The following is a 25,150-nucleotide window of genomic DNA, read 5'->3' on the forward strand; positions in this document are numbered from 1 at the left end:
GCATTCGATAAGGTGCCACATAAAAGGTTACTACACAAGATAAAAGCTCATGGTGTTGGGGGTAATATAGAGGCATGGATAGAGGATTAGCTAACTAATAGGAAACAAAGTTAGGATACATGGGTCATTTTCAGGTTGACAAACCATAACGAGTGGAGTGCCACAGGAATCAGTGCTGGGGCCTCAACTAATTACAATCTATATTAATGGCTTAGATGAAGTGGCCGATTGTATTATAGCCAAATGTACTGACAATACCAAAGATAAGTGGGAAAGCAAGTTGTGAGGACGACACAAAGAGTCTGCAAAGGGATATAGGTAGGTTAAGTGAGTGGAATCATAGAAAGTTTACAGCACAGAAAGAGGCCACTTGGCCTATCGTGTCTGTGCCGGCAGGAAAAGAAAGAGCCACCCAGCCTAATCCCACCTTCCACCATTTGGTCCGAGCCCTGCAGTTTACGGCATTTCAGGTGCACATCCAGGTCCGTTTTAAATGAGATGAGCTTTTCTGCCTCTACTACCCTTGCAGGCAGTGAATTTCAGATCCCCACTACTGGGGAAAAATATTTTCCATATCTACCCTCTACCAATCACTTTAACTCTATGCCCCCTAGTCACTCTCCTCTCTGCGAAGGTAAATAGGCCATTCCACCCACTCTACCCAGGCCCCTCAAAATTTTGTACATCTCAGTCAAATCTCCCCTCAGCCTCTTCTGTTCCAAGGATAACAACCCCAGCCTATCCAATCTTTCCTCATAGCTGCAAATTTCCAGTCCTGGCAAAATCCTCAAAAATCTCCTCTGTACCCTCTCTAGTGCAATTACGCCCTTTCTGTAATGAGGTGACCAGAACTGCACGCACAAGAACACAAGAATTAGAAGGAGTAGACCATATGGGCCATCAAGCCTGCTCCGCCATTCAAAACGATCTTGGCTGTTCTTAGGATTCAACTCTACTTTCCCGCCCGCTTGCCATATACCGTGATTCCCTGAGACAACAAAAATCTGTCTATCCCGCCTTAAATGCATTCAACAATGAAGCACCCATAACCCTCTGGGGTAGAGAATTCCAAAGATTCACAAGCTTTTGAGTGACGTAATTTCTCCTCACCTCAGTCCAAAATGATCGGCCCCTTATCCTGAGATTGTGCCCCCATGTTTTAGATTCCCCAACCAGTGGAAATAATCTCAGTATCTAACTACACAGCCCCTTTCATTCTTCTCAACTCCAGAGAGTATAGGCCCAATTTACTTAGTTTCTCATCATAGGCCAACCCCCTCATCCCAGGGACCAATCTAGTGAACCTTCGCTGCACTGCTCCAAAGCAAGCATATCTTTTCTTAAATGTGGAGACCAAAACTGCACACAGTATTCCAGATGTGGTCTCACCAAAACCCTGTACAGCTGTAGCAATACTTCCTTATTCCTGTACTCCAATCCCCTTGCAATAAAGGCCAACATGACGTTTTCCTTCCTAATTGCTTGCTGCATGTTAACCTTCTGAGTTCCTTGTACAAGCACACACAAGTCTCTTTGAACATCAACACTTACAAGTTTCACACCTTTTAAACAATATTCTGCTTTTCTATTCTTATGACCAAAGTGAATAACTTCACACTTCCCTACATTTACTCCATCTGCCATCTTGTTGCCCACTCACTTAACCAGTCTATTTCTCTTTGCAGCCTCTCTGTGTCCTCCCCGCAGCTTACCTTTCCACCTACCTTTGTATCATCAGCAAACTTAGATATATTACCAGTTCCGAAGAAGGGTCGCTGACCCGAAACGTTAACTCTGCTTCTCTTTCCACAGATGCTGCCAGACCTGCTGAGTGATTCCAGCATTTCTTGTTTTTGTTTTAGATATATTACTCTCTGTCTCTTCATCCAAGTCATTAATCTAGAGTGTAAATAGCTGAGGCCCCAGCACTGATCCTTGCGGCACTCCGATATTTACTCCCTGCCAACATGAAAATGCCCTGTTTATGCCCACTCGTTGCTTCCTGTCTGTTAACCAATCATCTATCCATGCTAATATATTACTCCCCAACTCCATGAGCCCTTATCTTGCCAATTAACCTTTTGTGTTAACCTTATCAAATGCCTTTTGGAAATCTGGGTATACTACATCCACTGGTTCCCCTTTATCTACCCTACCAGTTACATCCTTAAAAAACTCTAATAAATTTGTCAAACAGGATTTCCCTTTAGTAAAACCATGTTGACTCGTTCTAAACATACTGTGCTTTTCAAAGTGCAATGTTAAGACTTCCTTAATAATAGATTCCAGCACTTACCCAACAACTGATGTCAGGCTAACTGGTCTGTAGTTCTGTTTTCTCTCTCCCTCCTTTCTTGAGAAGCGGTGTAACTTTTGCCAACTTCCAATCTGATGGGAACGTTCCCGAATCTAAGGAATTTTGGAAAATCATAGCTAGCGCGTCCACTATATCTGCAGCCATCTCTTTTTGAATCCTAGGGTGTAGGCCATCAGGTCCTGGAGATTTGTCAGATTTTAATCCCTTAAATTTCTCCAATCCTTTTTCTCTGCTGATATGAATTTCCTCACTCTTTTTAGCCCCGAGGTTACTATTTCTGGTATAGAACTTGTGCCTTCTACTGTAAAGACAGACACAAAATATTTCTTCAATGCCTCTGCCATTTCCTCATTCCCCATGATAATTTCTCCTGTCTTTGCTTCTAAGGAACCAACATTTACTTTAGCTACTCTCTTCCTTTTGATATACCTATAAAAGCTCTTGCAATCTGTTTTATATTACTGGCTAGTTTGCTATCATATTCTATTTTTTTCTTTCTCATCAACTTTTTGGTTGCCCTTTGCTGGTTTTAAAAACACTGCCAATCCTCAGACTTGCTATTCTTTTTTGCAACATTGTAAGCCTTTTCTTTTAATCTAATACTATCCTTAACTTCCTGAGTGAGCCACAGATGGGTCTTTCTGGCTGAGTTTTTGTTTTTCAAAGGAATGTATTTTTGATAGAAAGAATAGAAAAGCAGATTATTTAAATGGAGAGAAACTGCAGAATGCTGCAGTATAGAGGGATCTGAGTGTCCTCGTACGTGAATCACAAAAAGTTAGCATGTGGGGACAGAAAGTAGTTCGGAAGACAAATGGAATGTTGCCGTTTATTGCAAGGGGGATGGAATCTAAAAGAAAAGTCTTACTACAACTACACAGGGCGTTGGCGAGACTGCACCTAGAGAACTGCATACAGTTTTGGTCTCCTTAATTCTCTTAGCATTTCTTCGCTGACGAAGATTTTGGGAAGGTTGTACTCATCGGTTGCAGGCCTGCTGGTGGCTGGTCAGGCCTATCCGTGACCGGCAGACTCTCCCACAGCGGGTTCAAGTGAAAGTGTAGTCGCTGCTGGGAGCAATTGGATCGATTTTTCTCCTTTTTTCTTTCATGCTAGTTCTTCACTCAGTCTCAAAGGTGTCTGTAGCTCTCCTGATGTAGCATTTCCAGGCATCACGATCTATGGCCTGCACCTCCCACTGGCAATGGTCGATGGGGCACACAGAGAGGGACTTCTTCAGGGAATCCTTGAGACAGTTGCATGGGGCCCCTCTGCTCCTTTTACCAGTGGCCCGCTCTTATAGAACACGATCTTGGGCAGGCGACTGTCGTCCATCTGGGCAACATGACCCGCCCAACGCAGTTGGCTTTGCAGGAAGATGACCTCGATGCTGGTGATGTTGGCTGGTTCCAGGACTTCAATGTTTGTGATGCGGTCCTGCCAGCGGATCTTGAGGATGCTGCGGAGGCAGCGCTGATGGAAGCGCTATAGAAGGTGTACATGACGGCGGTATAGGAACCATGACCGGGCGCCATACAGAAGGGTGGTGAGGACTACGGCTTTGTACACTTTGAGTTTGGTCTGTGCTCTGAGGTTGTGGTTGCTCCACACTCGTTTGTAGAGTCTGCCGAATGTACTGTTTTCTTTTGAGAGCCTATTGTCCACCTCATTGTCTATGGTGGCATCAAACGAGATGACGCTCCCCAAATAAGTAAATTGCTTGACGGCATTCAGCTCGGTTCCCTCGATGACAATGCTTGGTGGTCTATATTCTTCTTGGGGTTCTGGCTGCTGCAGGACTTCAGTTTTCTTTAAACTGATTTTTAGTCTGAAGAGTTGTGCCGCCTCGGAAAAATGTGTTGTTATATGCTGCAGGTCTGACTGACTGTGGGCCAGGAGAGCAGTCATCGGTGAAAAGAAGTTCATGGATGAGTTTTTCTTGTGCCTTTGTGTGAGCTTGAAGACGCCTGAGGTTAGAAAGGTCTCCATCAGGCTAGAAGCGTGCGTAAACTTCCTCCTTAAGGTCTTCCGTTGCCTGCTGCAGCATCATGCTGTAAAAGATGGTGAATAAGGTCGGGGCCAGCACACATCCCTGCTTCACGCCATTGGAGATTCAGAAGGGACTCGAGATGTCGCTGTTTTGCTTGACCTGTCCATGCTGATTTTCGTGAAACAGCTTCACCATGGCCAGGACCCTGGGTGGGCATCCAAGTTTTACAAGTATTTTTCAAAGTCCATTTCTGCTCGCAGTGTCGAATGCCTTGGTGAGGTCTACGAAAGTGACCTACAGGCCTTTGTTTTGCTCACAACAATGTTCTTGTAATGTTCTTGTCTGTGGCGTCTCTGTTTGCTCTGAAACTACACTGGCTCTCTGAGAGGTTTTCTTCCACAATGGTAGGCACAAGCCTGTTCAGAAGTATTCTCGCCAGGATCGTCCCAGCAATAGAAAGGAGGGTGAGCCCATGGTAGTTAGAGCTACAAAAGCCCCCAGATTCGATGGAATTCCACCCGAAGCCTTGAAGCATGGTGGCCCTGCCCTGTACATCAAACTCCCTGAGTTTTTCAGGGCCTGCTGGGAACAGGGCAGGATTCCACAGGATCTTCGTGATGCTGTTATCATCACCTTGTACAAAAACAAAGGAGAAAAATCAGACTGCTCCAACTACCATGGGATCCCTTTAATTAAAAGGGGATACACTTGCATTGAAGGCAGTTCAGAGAAGGTTCACTAGGTTGATTCCTGGGATTAAGGGGCTGTCTTATGAGGAAAGGTTGAGCAGCTTGGGCCTATATTCATTGGAATTTAGAAGAATAAGAGGTGACCTTATTGAAACATATAAAATTTTGAGGGGGCTTGACAGGGCAGGTGCTGAGAGGGTGTTTCCCCTTGTGGGGGAATCTAGAACTAGGGGCGCAGTTTCAGAATAAGGGTCTCTCATTTAAGACAGAAATGAGGAGGTATTTCTTCTTCCAGAGGGTTGTTAAATCTTTGGAATTCTCTTTCCCAGAGAGCAGTGGAGGCTGGGTCATTGAATATATTCAAGGCTGAGTTAGACAGATTTTTGATCTACAAGGGAGTCAAGTGTTGGGGGGAGAGGGGCTGTTAATCGTGTATCAATTGTTTGATTATATGCAGGTGGAGGTGTTAACTGAGGTCTTACTTGAGCGCTTATAAGCAGACACTTACAGAGGCTGGTGGAGGGTTTGAGTGAGGAGCTACCTGTTTGTAATCCTTTTACTGTGTACAATAAATGTGAAACTGAGTAAAGATAGGCTCCAGCATTATCCTTCCACAACAGGCTTTCTGGAGTTTAACAGGAGCAGGCAGGAAAGTGGAGTTGAGGCCATGATCAGATCAGCCATGATTTTATTGAATGGCGGAACAGACTCGAGGGGCCGAACAGCCTACTCCTGCTCCAATTTCTTATGTTCTTATGAACACCGAGGAGAGCCAATGTTGTCCTTTCTGGAGGCTGGTCAGCTTTCACCAACAATGATTTTGAAATTGGCACGTTTTCTATCTGCACAGATAATGAGTACATACATACGAACATACACATTAGGAGCAGCAGTAGGCCACAGGGTCCACTGAGCCTGCTCCGTCATGCAGTAAGATCATGGCTGATATTCTACATCAACTCAACTTTCCCGCCCTATCCTCTTATTACTTAATTCCCTTGACGCCTAAAAGTCTGTCAATCTCAGTCTTGAAGATATTCATCGACTGAGCATCCACAGCTCTCTGGGGTAGAGAATTCCAAAGGTTCACAACCCTCTTAGTGAAAATATTTTCCTAATTTCAGTCTTAAATGGGTGACCCCCTTATCCTGAGATGAGAACCCCTAGTTCTGGACTCTCCAAAGAGGGGAAACAGCCTCTCAGTCAAGCTCTGTAAGAATTTTATAGGTTTCAATGAGATCACCCCTCATTCTTCTAAATAAAGGCACATTATAATCAACCTCCACTCTCCTCATCCCAGGAATCAATCCAGCAAGCCTCTGCTGCACCTCCTCTCAGGCAAGTATATCCCTCCTTAAGGAAATTAAAACTGTACACAGTACTCCAGGTGTCGTCTCAACAAAGCCCTGAACAATTGCAGCAAGGCCTGCTTACTCTTATATTCTGGGGACCAAGTAGCAGAACGGATAGCAAGCTGGCTACAGAACCGTTAACAGAGAGTAAGTGTTAAGATTAGCTACTCAAACAGGCAATAGCCGGGAAGTGGTGTTCCACAAGGATCAGCGCTGGGACCACTGTTGTTCATAATTTACATAAATGATTTGGACTGTTCTGGAATCTAGGGAATTGTGGATGATCAAAACCAATGTACCCACGATTTTACAGCTACTTCTTTTAAAATCCAAGGATGTAGGGCATCAGGTCCAGGGGATTTGCTCACTTTTAGTCACATTAATTTCTCCAGTACTTTTTCTTTAGTAATATTAATGACTTTACATTTCTTATTCTCGTTAGATCCTTGGTTTCCCACTATTTTCATTATGGGACTTCCCATTACAGAAGGCATGTTGAGCAGATAAAGAAGACAGAGATGAAAGATCACAGTATGCATAATTGCCCTGACTGTCCCTACCCTGCTGGGATCAGTGTGATTGTTTTCAAAGTGGTAATATCTATGTGCGTGCTGTTACACTCACGTAAAGTGCAGCAACTGAAAATACGAGAACTCAACCTGAAGAGTTATAGAAATGGAATGGTCATGCTGTCCAGCAAGGACAGAAGGATACATTCCAAAGCCAAGATGTGTCAATTACACCCATCCTGAACCCATCAAGAGACATTTTTGAATTGAATGGCTTCTTCTGAAACAAAGGAAGTATGAAGCAGCCACATCTGGACCATTGTTGGTCACCACAAGAAGGAAGATCTGTCTTGCAACAGAGGCATGATGTGAGAGACATTTAGCTTAAAAGGTAGCTCTCTGGAGAGAGAGAGACACCCAGGACAAAGAATCACCGAAGCCCCCCACCCCCACAACAGGGACCATCCCTCCCCCATTCCCCATGAGGTATTGCCCACCCTTCCACCATAGGGACCAACCCCCACCTCCACTCACCAAGAGGTATTGCCACCACCCCCCACCCGACCATCAACAAGGAACTGCCCCCATCGATGGGGAAACAACACATTCCTAATGGTTACAGAGTTTTCTGCTTTGATCAACTGTTGTAAGAAAAACTATATATTCTTGTTCTCATTTTCTCTTGTAGTCCATTCTTACAGTTGCAACTTTTGGGAACCTTATCCAGTCAGCACTCATCACACACAAGCCTAAAGTGCAAACGTCAGCAGGCAACCCTATACTCACACAACATATTGCATACATACTTCCCAGCAAGGGTACCTCTGGATAGTAAGCAGAAGCAATGGAATGGACAGATTTTCCACCCACCCTCTCCCAAGCCAATTGTTGTTGCCCCACTGTGGGCCCCAGCCGAAGTGAGCTAACTCAGCATGGACCAAGAGCTGCATTTGAACCTCCTGGTCTATGTGGTTAAGCACGAGCTCACCTCTACCTACTGAACCATCAGAGCAGCTAAATATGGATAGCTCACTACTGCTGTTTTTCTCAACGCAGCATTTGGTCCACAACCCTGCAGGTTACGGCACTTCAGGTGCACATCCAGGCAACTTTTAAATGAGATGAGGTTTTCTGCCTCTACCACCCTTTCAGGCATGGAGTTCCAGACCCTCTGGGTGAAAAACATTTTCTCATCTCCCCTCTAATCCTTCTACCAATCACTTAAAATCTATGCCCCTAGTCACTGACCTCTCTGCAAAGGTAAACAGGCCCTTCCCATCCACCCTAACCAGGTCCCTCACAATTTTGCACATTTCAATCAAATTTCCCCTGAGCCTCCTCTGCTCCAAGGAGAACAGGTTTAAAATAGTACAGGAACTGGTGGTAAGGTTAATAAAATGTATAAAAAAGAAAAATAATTGAATAAAATAATGAAGTAGTTAATTAAAACACATTAAGGATGGCAGGACAGGTGATGTGTCACGGCTGCAGTATGTGGGAACTCCTGGATGCTAGTGTGATCCAGGACAAACATGTCTGCAGTAATTGGTTGCGGCTCGAGGAGCTTTGGGTTAGAGTCACTGCACTGGAGGCTGAGCTGCAGACACTGCGACACATTGGGTGGGGTAGGGGGGGTGCGAAGTTACATGGACACATTGTACCAGGAGGCGGTCACACCCCTGAGGACAGGGTCTTCTGATTTGGTTAGGGACAGGAGAGTGTGGCTGCAGCTGAGGCAAGTAAGGGGACCTTATAAAGACCCGATAAAGAGTAAATCAGGAGTGCAGGAGCCCCAGCCTTTGCAACTGTCCAACAGGATTGAGGTTCTTTCAGCTTGTGTGGATGAGAGTGGGGGCTGCAGGGTGGATGAGCTAACTGACCACAGCACCATGGTATAGGAAGCCATTCAAGTGGGGGGACCAAAAAGGAATGTATTGGTAGTAGGGAACATTATAGTGAGGGGGATTGACACTGTTCTCTGCAACAAAGAGCGAGAGTCCAGAAGGCTGTGTTGCCTGCCCGGTGCCAGGGTTCAGGACATCTGCTCAGGGCTGGACAGGAACTTACAGTGGGAGGGGGAGGATCCAGTCGTTGTGGTCCATGTAGGTATCAACTACATAGGCAGGACAAGGAGGGAAGTTCTGCATAGTCAGATGAGCTAAGCACCAAATTAAGAAGCAGAACCTCAAAAGTAATAATGTCTGGATTATTACCTGAGCCACGTGCTAATTGGCATAAGGCAAATAAGGTTAGCGAAATTAATGCGCGTCTCAAAGACTGGTGTGGTACAAGTGGGTTCCGGGTCGTGGGACACTGGCACCAGTACTGGGGAAAGTGGAGGCTATACCGTTGGGACAGTCTATACATGAACCATGCTGAGGCTAGTGTTCTTGTGAGCCGCATAACTTGGGAAGTAGAGAGGGTTTTAAGCTAAATAGTGTGGTCAAGGGAGCAAATTTGGAAAGGTGTGGTAAATCAAAGAGTAGAGACAAGGCAAGAGAGAAAGGTATTAATATGGGAAATGATAGACAGTGACAGAAAGGGATAAAAGAGTACAAATCTACGAGTAAATCAGCAGTCAAGGTTAGACATTACAAAAATAATAAAAGGACAAAACTAAAGGCTCTGTATCTAAATGCATGTAACAATCAAAACAAAACAGATGAACTGCTAGCACAATTAGAAATAAATAAGTACAAACTATTCGCCATTACAGAGGCATGGCTGCAGGATGACATAGATTGGGACCTGAATATTGAAGGGTACATGACATTTAGGAAGGACAGGAAGCTAGGAAAAGGTGGAGGGGTGGCTCTGTTAATTAATGATGGCATTGGCACAATAGAAAGGAAACCAGGATGTAGAAACAGTTTGGGTAGAGATGAGAAATGATAAAGGCAAGAAGGCACTCGTGGGAGTGGTATACAGACCCCTAACAGTAACCACAAGGCAGAACAGAATATAAAGGAAGAAATAATGGGAGCTTGTCAGAAAGATGCAGCAATAATCATGGGAGAGTTTAATCTACATACAGACTGGAAAAATCAGATGGGCAAAGGTAGCCTAGATGAGGAATTCATAGAATATTTTCGGGATAGTTCCTTACAACAGCACGTTCTGGAGCCAAGCAGAGAGCAGGCTATACTAGCCTGGTATTGTGCAACGGGATAGGATTAATTGATGACCTCATAGTGAAGGCACCCCTAGGAAGCAGCGATCATAATATGATTGAATTTTACATTCAGTTTGAGGGAGAGAAGAAAGGGTCTAAGACTAGTATTTTAAACTTACATAAGGGAAATTACAAGGGCATGAAAGCAGAGCTAGCAAAACTGAACAGGCAAATTAAGTTAAGGGATAGGTCAACAGAGATGCAATGGCAGACATTTAAGGGGATATTTCAGAATACAAAGAATAGATATATTCCAACGAGAAAGAAAAATTCCAAGGGGAGGACCAACCATCCGTGGTGAACTAAAAAAGTTAAAGATAGTATCAAACTTAAAGAAAAAGCATATAATTACGCAAAGATGGGTGGCAGGTCAGAAGATTGGATGGAATATAATAAACAGAATGTCTGGAAGATTAATAAAGAGGGAAACATTAGAGTACGAGAGAAACAAGCTAGAAATATAAAAACAGATAGTAAGAGTTTCAATAGATATTTAAGAAAGAAAAAAGTCAACAAAGTGAGCGTTGATCCTATAGAAAGTGAGTCTGGGGAATTAATAAGGAAAAATAAGGAGATTGCAGATGAATTGAACAGGTACTTTGCTTTGGTCTTCACCATAGAGAATACAAGTAACATCCCAGAAATAGCTGTAAATCAGGAAATGGAAGGGAGGGAGGAACTCAAGCAAATTGTTGGAGCTGCGGGCTGATAAGTCCCCGGGTCCTGATGGACTTCATCCTCGGGTCTTAAACGAAGTGGCTGGTGAGATAGTCGATGCATTGGTTTTAATTTTCCAAAATTCCAAAGATTCGGGGAAGGTTCCCTTAGATTGGAAAATAGCCAATGTAACTCCTTTATTCAAAAAGGGAAGGAGACAGAAAGCAGGAAACTACAGGCCAGTTAGTTTAACATCAGTCATAGGGAAAATGTTAGAAGCTATTATCAAAGACATCAGGGCACTTAGCAAAATTCAAGGTAATCAGGCACAGTCAACATAGTTTTGTGAAAGGGAAATCATGTTTAACTAATTCATTGGAATTGCTTGAAGAACTAACATGTGCTGTGGATAAAGGGGAACCAGTGGATGTACTTAGATTTCCAGAAAGCATTTGATAAGGTGCCACATCAAAGATTATTGCAGAAAATAAAAGCTCATGGTGTAGGGGATAACATATTGGCATGGGTAAAAGATTGGCTAACGAACAGGAAACAGAGAGTTGGCATAAATGGGTCATTCTCTGGTTGGCAAGATGAAACGAGTGGTGTGCTGTAGGGATCAGTGCTGGGGCCTCAATTTTTTTACAATTTATATAAATGACTTGGATGAAGGGACCAAAGGTATGATTGCTAAATTTGCTGATGACACAAAGATAGATAGGAGAGTAAGCTGTGAAGAGGACATAAGGAGGCTACAAAGGGATGTAGATAGGTTAAGTGAGTGGGCAAAGATCTGGCAAATGGAGTATAAGGTGGGAAAACGTGAAATTGTTCAATTTGGCAGGAAGAATTTTTTTAAAAAGCACATTATCTAAATGGTGAGAGATTGCTGAGCTCGGAGATGCAGAGGGGCCTGGATGTCCTAGTGCATAAATCGCAAAAGGTTAATATGCAGGTTCAGCAAGTAATTAGGAAAGTTAATACAATGTTATCGTTTATTGCAAGGGGAATCGAATACAAAATTATGAAGGTCATGCTTCAGTTCTACAGGACATTGGTGGGACCACATCTGGAGCACTGTGTACAGTATTAGTCTCCTTATTTAAGAAAGGATGTAAATGCGCTGGAAGCAGTTCAGAGAAGGTTTACTAGACAAATACCCGGAATGGGCGGGCTGTCTTACGTGGAAAGGTTGGACAGGCTAGGCTTGTATCCACTAGAGTTTAGAAGAGTAAGCGGCGACTTGATTGAAACATATAAGACCCTGAGGGGTCTTGACAGGGTCGATGTGGAAAGGATGTTTCCCCTTGTGGGAGAATCTAGAACTAGGGGTCACTATTTAAAAATAAGGGGTCACCCATTTCAGACAGAGATGAGGAGAATTTTTTTTCTCTCATAGAGTCGTGAGTCTTTGGAATTCTCTTCAAAAGCAGTGGAAGAAGAGTCTTTCAATATTTTTAAGGCAGAGGTAGTTAGATTCTTGATAAACAAGGGAGTGAAAAGTTATCGGGGGTAGGCGGGAATGTAGAGTCGAGGTTACAATCAGATTAGCCACGATCTTATTGAATGGCAGAGCAGGCTCAAGGGGCCAAGTGGCATACTCTTGCTCCTAAATCGTATGTTATGAGCAATCCCAGCCTATCCAATCTTTCCTCATAGCTGCAATTTTCCAATCCTGGCAACATCCTCATAATTTTCCTCTGTACCGTCTCTAATGCAATTACATCCTTGCTGTAATGAGGTGATCAGAACTGCACATAGTGCTCAAGTTGTGGTCTAACTAATGTTTTATATCGTTCCAGCATAACCTCCCTGCTCCAATATTCTATGCCTCAGCTAATAAAAGAAAGGATTCCATATGACTTCTTCACCACCTTACCAAACTGTCCTGCTACCTTCAGGAATCCGAGGACATACACTCCAAAGTCCCTCACTCCCTCTACACCTCTCACTATCCTCCCCTTTATTGTGTATTCCTTTGCCTTGTTTGACCTCCCCAAATACATCACCTCACATTTCTCTGGGTTAAATTCCTTTTGCCACTTTTCTGCCAACCTGACCAGTCCATTGATAGCTTCCTGCAGTCTATGGGTATCTGCCTCGCTATCAACCAACTGGCCAATTTTTGTGTCATCTACAAACTTCTTGATCATTTTCCCTACATTTACATCCAGATCGTTTATATATATCACAAAAAGTAGGGGACTAGCTACTGAGCCCTGTGGAACCCCAATGGAAACTACCTTCAAGTCACAAATGCACCTGTCAACAATTACCCTTTGTTTCCTGCCATTGAGCCAATTTTGTATCCACCTTGCTACATTTTCTTGGATCCCATTGCCTTTTATTTATTGAACCAGTCTGCCATATGTGGCCTTGTCAAAAGCCTTGCTAAAATCTTTGCAGACCACATCAATTGCAGTACCCGGTGGTATTGAGAAGGAGAGCATTGCAGTGCTGGAGAAAAAGGATGTCCCAGAGGGTTGAGGCTAGAATCTATTTGATTACAGCTAAGGAACAGAAAAGGTTGTTTCATTGCTCGGTGTTGTCTGCAGGCCACCAACTAGTGGGAAGAATGTAGAGGAACAAGTTTGCAAGGAAATTACAGAGAGGTGCAAAAATTATAGGGTAGTTATAATAGGGGACTTTAATTATCCAAACGTAGACTGGGGATAGTAGTGTATAGGGCAGTGAGGGGCAAGAGTTCCTAGACTGTGTTGAAGAAACTTTCCCACAGCAGTATGTTTCTAGGCCAATGAGAAAGGAGGCACTGCTAGACCTAGTTCTTGGGAATGAGGTGGGGCAAATGGATCAAGTGTCAATAGGAGAACATTAAGGGGACAGTGATCATTGTATGTAAGGTTTACGCTGACTATGGAAAAGGACAAAGAACAATCCAGAATAAGAATTATTAACTGGGGAAAAGCCAACTTCAATGGGGTAAGAATGGATCTGGGACAAATAAATTGGAGTCAAAGGTTGGCATGAAAAACGGTAGCTGAACAATGAGCTATCTTCAAAGAAGAGATAGTTCAAGCACTGTCAAGGTATGTTCCCTCGAAGGGGAAAGGTAGGGTAAACAAATCCAGAGCTCCGTGGATGACAAAAGAGATAGAGATCAAGATAAAGAAGAAAAAGGGTGCTTACAACAGATGCCAGGTATTGAGAACCAAGCTAAATATAGAAGGTTCAGAGGAGAATTGCAAAAGCAAATAATAGAAGCAAAGAGAGGGTATCAACAGAGACTGGCAGTTAATATAAAAGGGAATCCCAGAGTTTTCTATAGACATATAAATAGTAAAAAGGTGGTAAAAGGAGGAGTGAGGCCGATTAAGGACCAAAAAGGGGATTTGTGCATGGAGGCAGAGGGCATAGCTGAGGTATTAAATGAATACTTTGCATCAGTTTTTACCAAGGAAGAAGATGCAACTCAGGCAATGGTGAAAGAGGAGGTACTTCAGACACGAGAGGGGCTCAAAATTGATAAGCAAGAGGTATTGGATAGGCTGTCTGTATTTAAAGTGGAAAAGGCACCAGGAGCCGATGAGATGCATCCAACGAAACTGAGGGAAGTGAGAGTGGAAATTGTGGAGGCACTGGCAATTATTTTTCAGTCTCCCTAAAACTCGGGGGTAGTGCCAGAGGACTGGAGAATTGCAAATGTTACACCCTTGTTCAAAAAAGGGTGTAAAGCTAAGCCCAGCAACTGCAGGCCAGTCAGTTTAACATCAGTGGGGGGGGTGGGGGGGAGAATTCTGGAAAGAATAATTCGGAACAAAATTAATCGCCACATGGACAAATGTGGGTTCATTAAGGAAAGCCAGCATAGATTTCTCAATGGAAAATCATGTTTAACTAACTTGCTGGAGTTATTTGAGGAGGTAACAGAGAGGGTTGATGCTGTTGAAGTGGTGTAAATGGACCTTCAAAACACATGTGAAACAATGCAGCACAACAGACTCGTGAGCAAGTTACAGGTCCTGGAATAAACGGGACAGTAGCAACATGGATACGGAATTGACTGAGTGACAGGAAACAAAGAGTAGTGGTTAATGGATGTTTTTCGAGCTGGAGGAAGGTTTGTAGTGGAGTTCCCCAGGGGTCAGTGTTGGGATCCTTGCTTTTCCTGATATATATTAATTACCTAGACTTTGTGTACAGGGAACAATTTCAAAGTCTGCAGATGATACGAAATTTGGAAGCATTGTGAACTGTGATGAGGATAGTGTAGAACTTCAAAAGGACATAGATAAGTTGGTGGAATGGATGACAGTTAGCAGATGAAGTTCAATGCGGAGAAATGTGGCGTTACATTTTGATAAGAAGAACATGGACAGACAATAAAAAAATAGAAGGCACAAATCTAAAGGGGGTGCAGGAGGAACCTGGGTGTATATGTGCATAAGACATTGACGGCGGCAGGACAGGTTGAGAGGGCAGTTAATAAAGCATTCAGTATCCTGGGCTTTATTAATAGGGGCATAGAGTACAAGAGCAAGGAAGTTATGTTGAACTTGTATAAGACACTAGTTCAGCCTCACCTGGAGGTTTGCATCCAGTTCTGGGCTCCACACTTTAGAAAGGATGTGAAGGCATTAGAATGGGTGCAGAAAAGATTCATGAGAATGGTTCCAAGGATGAGGAACTTCAGTTATGAAGATAGATTAGAGAAGTTGGGACTGTTTTCCTCAGAGAAGAGAAGGCTGAGAGGAGATTTGATAGAGGTATTCAAAATCATGACAGGTCTGGACAGAGTAGATCGGGAGAAACTGTTCCCACTCGTGAAAGGATCGAGAACGAGAGGGCACAGATTTAAAGTAACTGGTAAAAGAAGCAAAAACGACATGAGGAAAAACTTTTTCACGCAGCGAGTGGTTAAGATCTGGAATACACTGCCTGACAGTGTGGTGGAGGTAGGTTCAATTGAAGCATTCAAAAGGGAATTAGAGTGTTATATGAAAAGGAAGAATGTGCAGTGTTACGAGGAGAAGACGGTAGGTGAAATGCTCATTAGGAGAGCCAGAGCAGACAGAGGCTGAATGGCCTCCTTCTACGCTGTAACAGTTCTGTGATTCTGTAACTCTACCAGTTACAGCTTGCCAACCCACAAATGTCCCAATTATCCCAATCCTCTGCTTCTTGTTAGCTAACCAATTCTCTATATATGTTACACCATGAGCTCTTATCTTGTGTAGTAACCTTTGACGTGGCACCTTATCAAATGATTTTTGGAAATCCAAGTACACCACATCTGCAGGTTGCTCTTTATCCACATTGTTTAGTTTAGTTTAGAGATACAGCACTGAAACAGGCCCTTCGGCCCACCGAGTCTGTGCCGACCATCAACCACCCATTTATACTAATCCTACACTAATTCCATATTCTACCACATCCCCACCTGTCCCTATATTCCCCTACCACCTACCTATACTAGGGGCAATTTATAATGGCCAATTAACCTATCAACCTGCAAGTCTTTGGCATGTGGGAGGAAACCGGAGCACCCGGAGGAAACCCACACAGACACAGGGAGAACTTGCAAACTCCACACAGGCAGTACCCAGAATTGAACCCGGGTCGCTGGAGCTGTGAGGCTGCGGTGCTAACCACTGCGCAGCTGCAGTGCTAACCACTGCACCACTGTGCCGCTTGTTACTTTTTCAAAGAGAGACAACAACAGGTATTGTGTGGGTCTAGACTGAGTGTCAGCAAGGCATTCAGCCCAGGACTATCACAACAGAGCCTGATCCTCTCCTCACTCAATGGGAGTATGAATACAATTTGAGACATGGGCCGGCTGATTTTTCCTTTACAGGAGCAGTGAGGTCATTTCGAGCACCCCTCGCTGCTGTCCTGGTTGAGATCATTTAACACAGCAGAGACTGGAAAGATCAAATGGGACTTTCTGGTCTCCACAGGTCAGCAACACACTGCCTTTACCAGGTATCAGGGTGAACAGCAACAGATATGTTAATAGGGAGTCCCTCTTTACAAGCTACTGTTCATTTTCATCAAGACTGAACAGGTGCACAGAAAACCTCACTGTGGCTTTAGCTATTACTTGGTTGTCACAACAATTGATCTGGCAAGTGCCAGGATTCCTGTATAAGTATCATTGCCATGGGGGGTTGGTGGTGGGGTGCTCACAGAATACGACAGTACACAGTGAAAACCAGCTATAACAGCCCCATATGACTTCAGGTTATGTCGATCATTGTAAACCAATGGATTTTAAAAGACAGTTTCACTGGCTGCCACAATTTTATTTTGGAATTAAACTTTGCTTACCACCAGCTCGACTCTTCTTATCTGCAAAAACACAAAACATCAGACCATCAAAAAGTAGAACTACTTCTTCCAGCGTTTTCAGTGCAGCAAAAGAGTCAGTGTGTCAGATTTTCACATTACATCCACTTTAACAGTAAAAGGTTCCCAATCCATACAATTCTACAATCTGTCTGGCTAAACGCAAGATGGGGCTGCAGAGATCGCCTTGATCTGTAAAATACCAGGGGAACATACTGCTGGGTACAGGTCTGTCACTGTTACAGTGAGGGATATGCCAGGCTATGAAATTACAGATTGTGGCAGAACACAATTGTGATGCTACTGAGAGCCCACAGCACCTCATGAATGTCCAGATTTGAGCTGCTAGATTTGATCTGAATCTGTACCATTTAACAAACCGCGTAGGCGGTCATGTATCACCCTTGGCATGTTTCCGGCAGTTCCTGCAGCCATACCGGTGCCAAACGTCGTGCTCTGCACTCCTTTGGACCCCACCAGAAAGGCCGAGATGGGGGTTTTGACACTTGGGCAACTCTCAACCTCCAAACATTCGCCCAGGCATGCGCCATGGAGAGGTCACTCCATAGTCGCCTCACAGCGACTGAAACAACACGGAAGGCACAGTGGCTAGCACCGTAGCCTCACAGCTCCAGCGACCCGGGTTCAAATCTGGGTACTGCCTGTGTGGAGTTTGCAAGTTCTCCCTGTGTCTGCGTGGGTTTCCTCTGGGTGCTCCGGTTTCCTCCCACAGCCAAAAGACTTGCAGGTTGATAGGTGAATTGGCCATTATAAATTGCCCCTAGTATAGGTAGGTGGTAGGGGAATATAGGGACAGGTGAGGATGTGGTAGGAATATGGGATTAGTGCAGGTGGTTAATGGTCGGCACAGACTCGGTGGGCCGACGGGCCTGTTTCAGTGCTGTATCTCTAAATATAAATAAAAATAAATAAATAAGTAAGTTCAGCTCAATTGGCGTAGAGATTGGGCGCCACGGGTTGCCTTTGTCGGTGGGAGAGGTCATCACACCTCACTGGACTGCTACCGCCCGCCTCAAACCGGGCAGCCCCCGGTCAATAAGGTTCTGTCCCGCCACAGTCCACCTGCTTCAATGGGTGCTTGGAGCTCATGGTCATTGCCCGAAAAGTGGACTGCAACACCGCACCAAACAGCAGGAAAGAAGGTACCAGCCCTTCGCTTTGCAAGCTGAAACGTCAGAACTATGTGTCTTGGCCTGTCGGAAGACCTTACACAAATCAACGATTCTCGGAAGACCACCAGCATTAACAACGAGCTCAGTAGACTCAATGTAGACAGTGCAGCACTTCAGGAGACTCGCCTCCCCGCGAGTGGATCTCTAGCAGTGCAAGACGACACCTTCTTCTGGCAGGGAAGGGATCCTGAAGAACCAAGACAGCATGAAGTGGGCTTCACCATCAGAAAATCCTTGCTCAGCATGACAGAGCCTCCCTCAAATGGCTCGGAACGCATACTGTCCATCCAACTGCTCACCACCTCTGGTCCAGTACACCTACTCAGCATCTATGCTCCAACAGTCTGCTCCCCACCTGAAGCTAAAGACCAGTTCTACGAGGAGCTCCATAACATCATTAGTAGCATCCCCAACACCGAACACCTGTTCCTGCTGGGGGACTTTAATGCCAGGGTTGGGGCCGACCATGACTCATGGCCCCCCTGCCTTGGGCGCTATGGCGTTGGAAGGATGAATGAGAATGGGCAGAGACTGCTTGAGTTGTGTACCTATCATAACCTCTGCATCACCAACTCATTTTTTCACACTAAACCCTGTCACCAGGTTTCATGGAGGCACCCAAGATCGCGTCGTTGGCACCAGCTAGACCTCATCGTCACAAGTGGAGCCTCCTTAAACAGCTTCCAAAGTGCAGACTGCGACACCGACCACTCCCTGGTGTACAGCAAGGTTAGACTCAGACCAAAGAAGTTGCATCATTCCAAGCAGAAGGGCCACCCGCGCATCAACACGAGCAGAATTTCTCATCCACAGCTGTTACAAAAATGTCTAAATTCACTTGTAACAGCCCTTCAAAACACTCCCACAGGGGATGCTGAGACCAAGTGGGCCCACATCAGAGATGCCATCTATGAGTCAGCTTTGACCACCTACGGCAAACGTGCGAAGAGAAATGCAGACTGGTTTCAATCTCATACTGAACAGCTGGAACCTGTCATAGCCGCTAAGCGCATTGCACTGTTGAACTACAAGAAAGCCCCAGCGAGTTAACATCCGCAGCACTTAAAGCAGCCAGAAGTACTGCACAAAGAACAGACAGGCGCTGCGCAAATGACTACTGGCAACACCTATGCAGTCACATTCAGCTGGCCTCAGACACCGGAAACATCAGAGGAATGTATGATGGCATTAAGAGAGCTTTTGGGCCAACCATCAAGAAGATCGCCCCCCTCAAATCTAAATCAGGGGACACAATCACTGACCAACGCAAGCAAATGGACTGCTGGGTGGAGCACTACCTAGAACTGTACTCCAGGGAGAATGATGTCAGAGACCGCCCTCAATGCAGCCCAGCCTCTACCAGTCATGGATGAGCTGGACGTACAGCCAACAAAATCGGAACTCAGTGATGCCATTGATTCTCTTGCCAGCGGAAAAGCCCCTGGGAAGGACAGCATTGCCCCTGAAATAATCAAGAGTGCCAAGCCTGCTATACTCTCAGCACTACATGAACTGCTATGCCTGTGCTAGGACGAGGGAGCAGTACCTCAGGACATGCGCAATGCCAATATCATCACCCTCTATAAAAACAAAGGTGACCGCGGTGACTGTAACAACTACCGTGGAATCTCCCTGCTCAGCATAGTGGGGAAAGTCTTTGCTCGAGTCGCTCTGAACAGGCTCCAGAAGCTGGCCGAGCACGTCTACCCTGAGGCACAGTGTGGCTTTTGTGCAGAGAGATCCACCATTGACATGCTGTTCTCCCTTCGTCAGACACAGGAGAAATGCCGCAAACAACAGATGCCCCTCTACATTGCTTTCATTGATCTCACCAAAGCCTTTGACCTCGTCAGCAGACGTGGTCTCTTCAGACTACTAGATAAGATTGGATGTCCACCAAAGCTACTAAGTATCACCACCTCATTCCATGACAATATGAAAGGCACAATTCAACATAGCGGCACCTCATCAGACCCCTTTCCTATCCTGAGTGGTGTGAAACAGGGCTGTGTTCTCGCACCCACACTTTTTGGGATTTTCTTCTCCCTGCTGCTTTCACATGCGTTCAAGTCTTCAGAAGAAGGAAATTTCCTCCACACAAGATCAGGGGGCACGTTGTTCCACCTTGCCCGTCTAAGAGCGAAGTCCAAAGTACGGAAAGTCCTCATCAGGGAACTCCTCTTTGCTGACGATGCTGCTTTAACATCTCACACTGAAGAGTGCCTGCAGAGTCTCATCGACAGGTTTGCGGCTGCCTGCAATGAATTTGGCCTAACCATCAGCCTCAAGAAAACGAACATCATGGGCAGGACGTCAGAAATGCTCCATCCATCAATATTGGCGACCACGCTCTGGAAGTGGTTCAAGAATTCACCTACCTAGGCTCAACTATCACCAGTAACCTGTCTCTAGATGCAGAAATCAACAAGAGCATGGGAAAGGCTTCCACTGCTATGTCCAGACTGGCCAAGACAGTGTGGGAAAATGGCGCACTGACACGGAACACAAAAGCCCGAGTGCATCAAGCCTGTGTCCTCAGTACCTTGCTCTATGGCAGCGAGGCCCGGACAACATATGTCAGCCAAGAGCGACGTCTCAATTCATTCCATCTTCGCTGCCTCCGGTGAATACTTGGCATCAGGTGGCAGGACCGTATTTCCAACACAGAAGTCCTCGAGGCGGCCAACATCCCCAGCTTATACACACTACTGAGTCAGCGGCGCTTGAGATGGCTTGGCCATGTGAGCCGCATGGAAGATGGCAGGATCCCCAAAGACACATTGTACAGTGAGCTCGCCACTGGTATCAGACCCACCGGCCATCCATGTCTCCGCTTTAAAGACGTCTGCAAACACGACAGGAAGTCCTGTGACATTGATCACAAGTCTTGAGAGTCAGTTGCCAGCGTTCGCCAGAGCTGGCGGGCAGCCATAAAGGTGGGGCTAAAGTTTGGCGAGTCGAAGCAACTTAGCAGTTGGCAGGAAAAAAGACAGAAGCGCAAGGGGAGAGCCAACTGTGTAACAACCCCGACAAACAAATTTTTCTGCAGCACCTGTGGAAGAGCCTGTCACTCCAGAATTGGCCTTTATAGCCACTCCAGGCGCTGCTCCACACACCACTGACCACATCCAGGCGCTTACCCATTGTCTCTCGAGATAAGGAAGCCAAAGAAGAGAAGTGCCACATGGAGAGTGTCCTCAGTGCAAAGACAGGACTTTGTCTCTACATGAACTGTGCGGAGGTTACTCCTACCAATGCTATCATGGACAGATGCATCTGCGACAGGCAGATTGGGAAGAACAAAGTCAGATAGGTTTATCCCTCGTGTTGGTTCCATCACCACCTGCCTCAAGCCTAGTCCAACAAATATGTCCTTTCGAACTCAGTCAGTAGTGGTGCCACCAAGCCACTCTTGATGATGGACATTGAAGTCCTTCATCTAGAGTACATTCTGTGCCCTTGCTACCCTCAGTGACTTCTTCCAAATGGTGTTCAACATGGAGGAGTACTGACATCATTTGAGGAAGGACAGTAGGTGTTAATCAACACAAAGTTTCCTCGCCCTTGTTTGGCCTGAACATTGAGAATTCATGGGGTCCTGAGTCAATGTTGATGTCTCCCTGGGCCACTCAGTTCCCTGACTGTATACCATTGCGCTGCCATCTCTGGTGGCTCTCCGGTGGGACAGGACATACCCAAGGATGGTGATGGAGGAGTCTGGGACATTGAATGTAAAGTATGATTCAGTGAGTATGACAATGTCAGGCTGTTGCTTGACTAGTCTGTGTGACAGCTCTCCCAATTTTTACACAAGTTCCCAGATGTTAGTGAGGAAGACTTGGTAGTATCGACAGGGCTGGGTGTGCCTTTGTCGTATCTGATGCCTAGGTTGATGCTGCGTTGTCTGCGTGTTTCATTCTTACTTGACTTTTCCATAGCAGTTTGAAATAATTGAGCGGGTTGCAAGACTAATTCAGAGGGCAGATAAACCACATTGCTGTGGGTCTGGAGTCACATGTAGGCCAGACCAGGTAAAGACAGTAGATTTCCTTCTCTAAAGGGCATCAGTGAACCAGATGTGTTTTTATGACAACCTGTTAGTTTCATTTTCACCATTACAGAGATTAGCTTTTTATTCTACATATATTTAATTATTTGCTTTAAAATTCCCCCAGATGGCGTGGTGGAATCTGAACTCATGTCTCCGGACCATTCGTCCAGGAGTAACAATATCACATGGTTACCATTCCACTCTGGCTCGCTAACCATTTCAATCTCTCTCACTGACCCCACAATCCCTCTCTTGCTGACCCATGCAATCCCACACTTGCTGAACCCCGCAATCTGTCTCATCTGAGCCCCACAATCAATACCTCGCAGACCCTCACAATTTCTCTCTTGCTGAACCACACAATCTCTCCTCCCGCAGTGTGCCCGGCGGTCTCTCCCTCTCCCCGAGCCCGGCGGTCTCTCCCTCTCACCGAGCCCGGCGGTCTCTCCCTCTCACCGAGCCCGGCGGTCTCTCCCTCTCACCGAGCCCGGCGGTCACTCCCTCTCACCGAGCCCGGCGGTCTCTCCCTCTCACCGAGCCCGGCGGTCACTCCCTCTCACCGAGCCCGGCGGTCTCTCCCTCTCACCGAGCCCGGCGGCCTCTCCCTCTCACCGAGCCCGGCGGCCTCTCCCTCTCACCGAGCCCGGCGGTCTCTCCCTCTCACCGAGCCCGGCGGTCACTCCCTCTCACCGAGCCCGGCGGTCACTCCCTCTCACCGAGCCCGGTGGTCTCTCCCTCTCACCGAGCCCGGCGGTCTCTCCCTCTCACCGAGCCCGGCGGTCACTCCCTCTCACCGAGCCCGGCGGTCTCTCCCTCTCACCGAGCCCGGCGGCCTCTCCCTCTCACCGAGCCCGGCGGCCTCTCCCTCTCACCGAGCCCGGCGGTCTCTCCCTCTCACCGAGCCCGGCGGTCACTCCCTCTCACCGAGCCCGGCGGTCTCTCCCTCTCACCGAGCCCGGCGGCCTCTCCCTCTCACCGAGCCCGGCGGCCTCTCCCTCTCACCGAGCCCGGCGGCCTCTCCCTCTCACCGAGCCCGGCGGCCTCTCCCTCTCACCGAGCCCGGCGGCCTCTCCCTCTCACCGAGCCCGGCGGCCTCTCCCTCTCACCGAGCCCGGCGGCCTCTCCCTCTCACCGAGCCCGGCAGCCTCTCCCTCTCACCGAGCCCGGCAGCCTCTCCCTCTCACCGAGCCCGGCAGGCTCTCCCTCTCACCGAGCCCGGCAGTCTCTCCCTCTCACCGAGCAGCGGCAGTCTCTCCCTCTCACCGAGCCCGGCAGCCTCTCCCTCTCACCGAGCCCGGCAGTCTCTCCCTCTCACTGACCCCTGCAATCCCTCCCTCTCACTTACCCCTGCAATCTCTCCCTCTCACTGACCCCTGCAATCTCTCCCTCTCACTGACCCCTGCAATCTTTCCCTCTCTTTGACCCCTACAATCACTCCCTCTCTTACTGACCCCTGCAATATCTCTCCCTCTCACTGACCCCTGCAATCTCTCTCTCTCACTGACCCCTGCAAAATCTCTCTCACTGACCCTTGACCCATGCAATCATTCCCTCACACTGACTCCTGCTTTGTCTCTCTCTCTCTCTCACTGACTCCCTGATGCTTGCAATCTCTCTCTCTCCCCGGTCCATGCAATTGCTATCTCTCCAAAATGACAGTCAAGTGGGGAAAGAAAAACGCACAGATTTGTTGTTGGAATGCCTGTATGTGTCAATGCAAGGAGTTTTACAAATAAGGTTGATGTACTGCGGGCACAGGTTGCCACATAGACTTATGATATAGTGGCTGGAATAGAGACTTAAACAGAGACAGGAGTGATAACTAAACATGCAGGGATCAGATGGGGAAGAATTTGTTAAGTGTGTCCAGGGTAGCTTTCTGAAGCAGTATGTGGATGGCCCTACTAGAGAAGGAGCTACACTCGACATCCTCTTAGGAAATGAGGCTGGGCAGGTGGTTGATGTGTCAGTGGGGGAGCACTTTGGGACCAGTGACCATAACTCTATTAGCTTCAAGATAGTTATGGAAAAGGATAGGACTGGTCCTCAGGTTGAAGTCCTAAATTGGGGGAAGGCTAATTTCGATGGCATCAGACAGGAACTCTCAAAAGTTATATGGGAGAGGCTGTTTACAGAGAAAGGGACGTCTGGAAAGTGGGAGGCTTTTAAAAGTGAGGTAGGAAGAGTTCAGGGCCGGCATGTTCCCGTTAGATGGAAGTGCAAGGCTGGCAAGTTTAGGGAACCTTGGTTGACGAGGGATATTGAGGGTCTGGTCAGGACAAAGAAGGAGGCATATGTCAGGTATAGGCAGCTGGGATCAATCGAGTCCCTCGAGGAGTATAGGCAATGTAGGACTACACTTAAGAAGGAAATTAGGAGGGCGAAAAGAGGCCATGAGATTTCCCTGGCAGATAAGATAAAGGAGAATCCTAAAAGATTCTATAAGTATATTAAGAGTAAAAGGGTAGCTAGGGAGAGAATAGGTCCCCTTAAGGATCAGTGTGGTAATCTATGTATGGAGCCACAGGAAATGGGCGAGGGCTTAAATGAATACTTCTCGTCTATATTTACCATGGAGGTGGTCATGGAAGCTAGTGAGTTCAAGGGAGAGAACAGCGATATCCTTGAGCATATCAACATTACAAAGGAGGAGGTGTTGGAGGTTTTGAAGCGCATTAAGGTGGATAAATCCCCAGGGCCTGACCAGGTGTATCCTAGGATGCTATGGGAAGCAAGGGAGGAGATTGCTGGGGCCCTGGCAGAGATTTTTGTATCATCTTTAGCCACGGGTGAGGTACCGGAAGGCTGGAGCATAGCTAATGTTGTGCCTTTATTTAAGAAGGGCAGCAGGGATAAGCCAGGGAACTACGAGCCTTACATCAATGGTGGGAAAGTTATTGGAAGGGATTCTGAA

General features: G+C 46.5%; 1 protein-coding gene across 4 annotated transcripts in view; it reads right to left on the reverse strand.

Moving 5' to 3' along the window:
- med15 (mediator complex subunit 15) overlaps positions 1 to 25,150 on the reverse strand; it is a 219,181-nt gene that overhangs the window by 170,012 nt on the left and 24,019 nt on the right. For all 4 annotated transcript variants that reach the window (XM_068055440.1, XM_068055438.1, XM_068055439.1 and 1 more), the window contains exon 4: positions 16,975 to 16,995. In XM_068055440.1, coding sequence (XP_067911541.1) covers positions 16,975 to 16,995 — 21 coding nt within the window. The remainder of the gene's footprint in view (positions 1 to 16,974; positions 16,996 to 25,150) is intronic.

The sequence above is a fragment of the Heterodontus francisci genome, chromosome 23 (genome assembly GCF_036365525.1).
Source record: "Heterodontus francisci isolate sHetFra1 chromosome 23, sHetFra1.hap1, whole genome shotgun sequence".
In the NCBI taxonomy this organism is placed as follows: Eukaryota; Metazoa; Chordata; class Chondrichthyes; order Heterodontiformes; family Heterodontidae; genus Heterodontus; species Heterodontus francisci.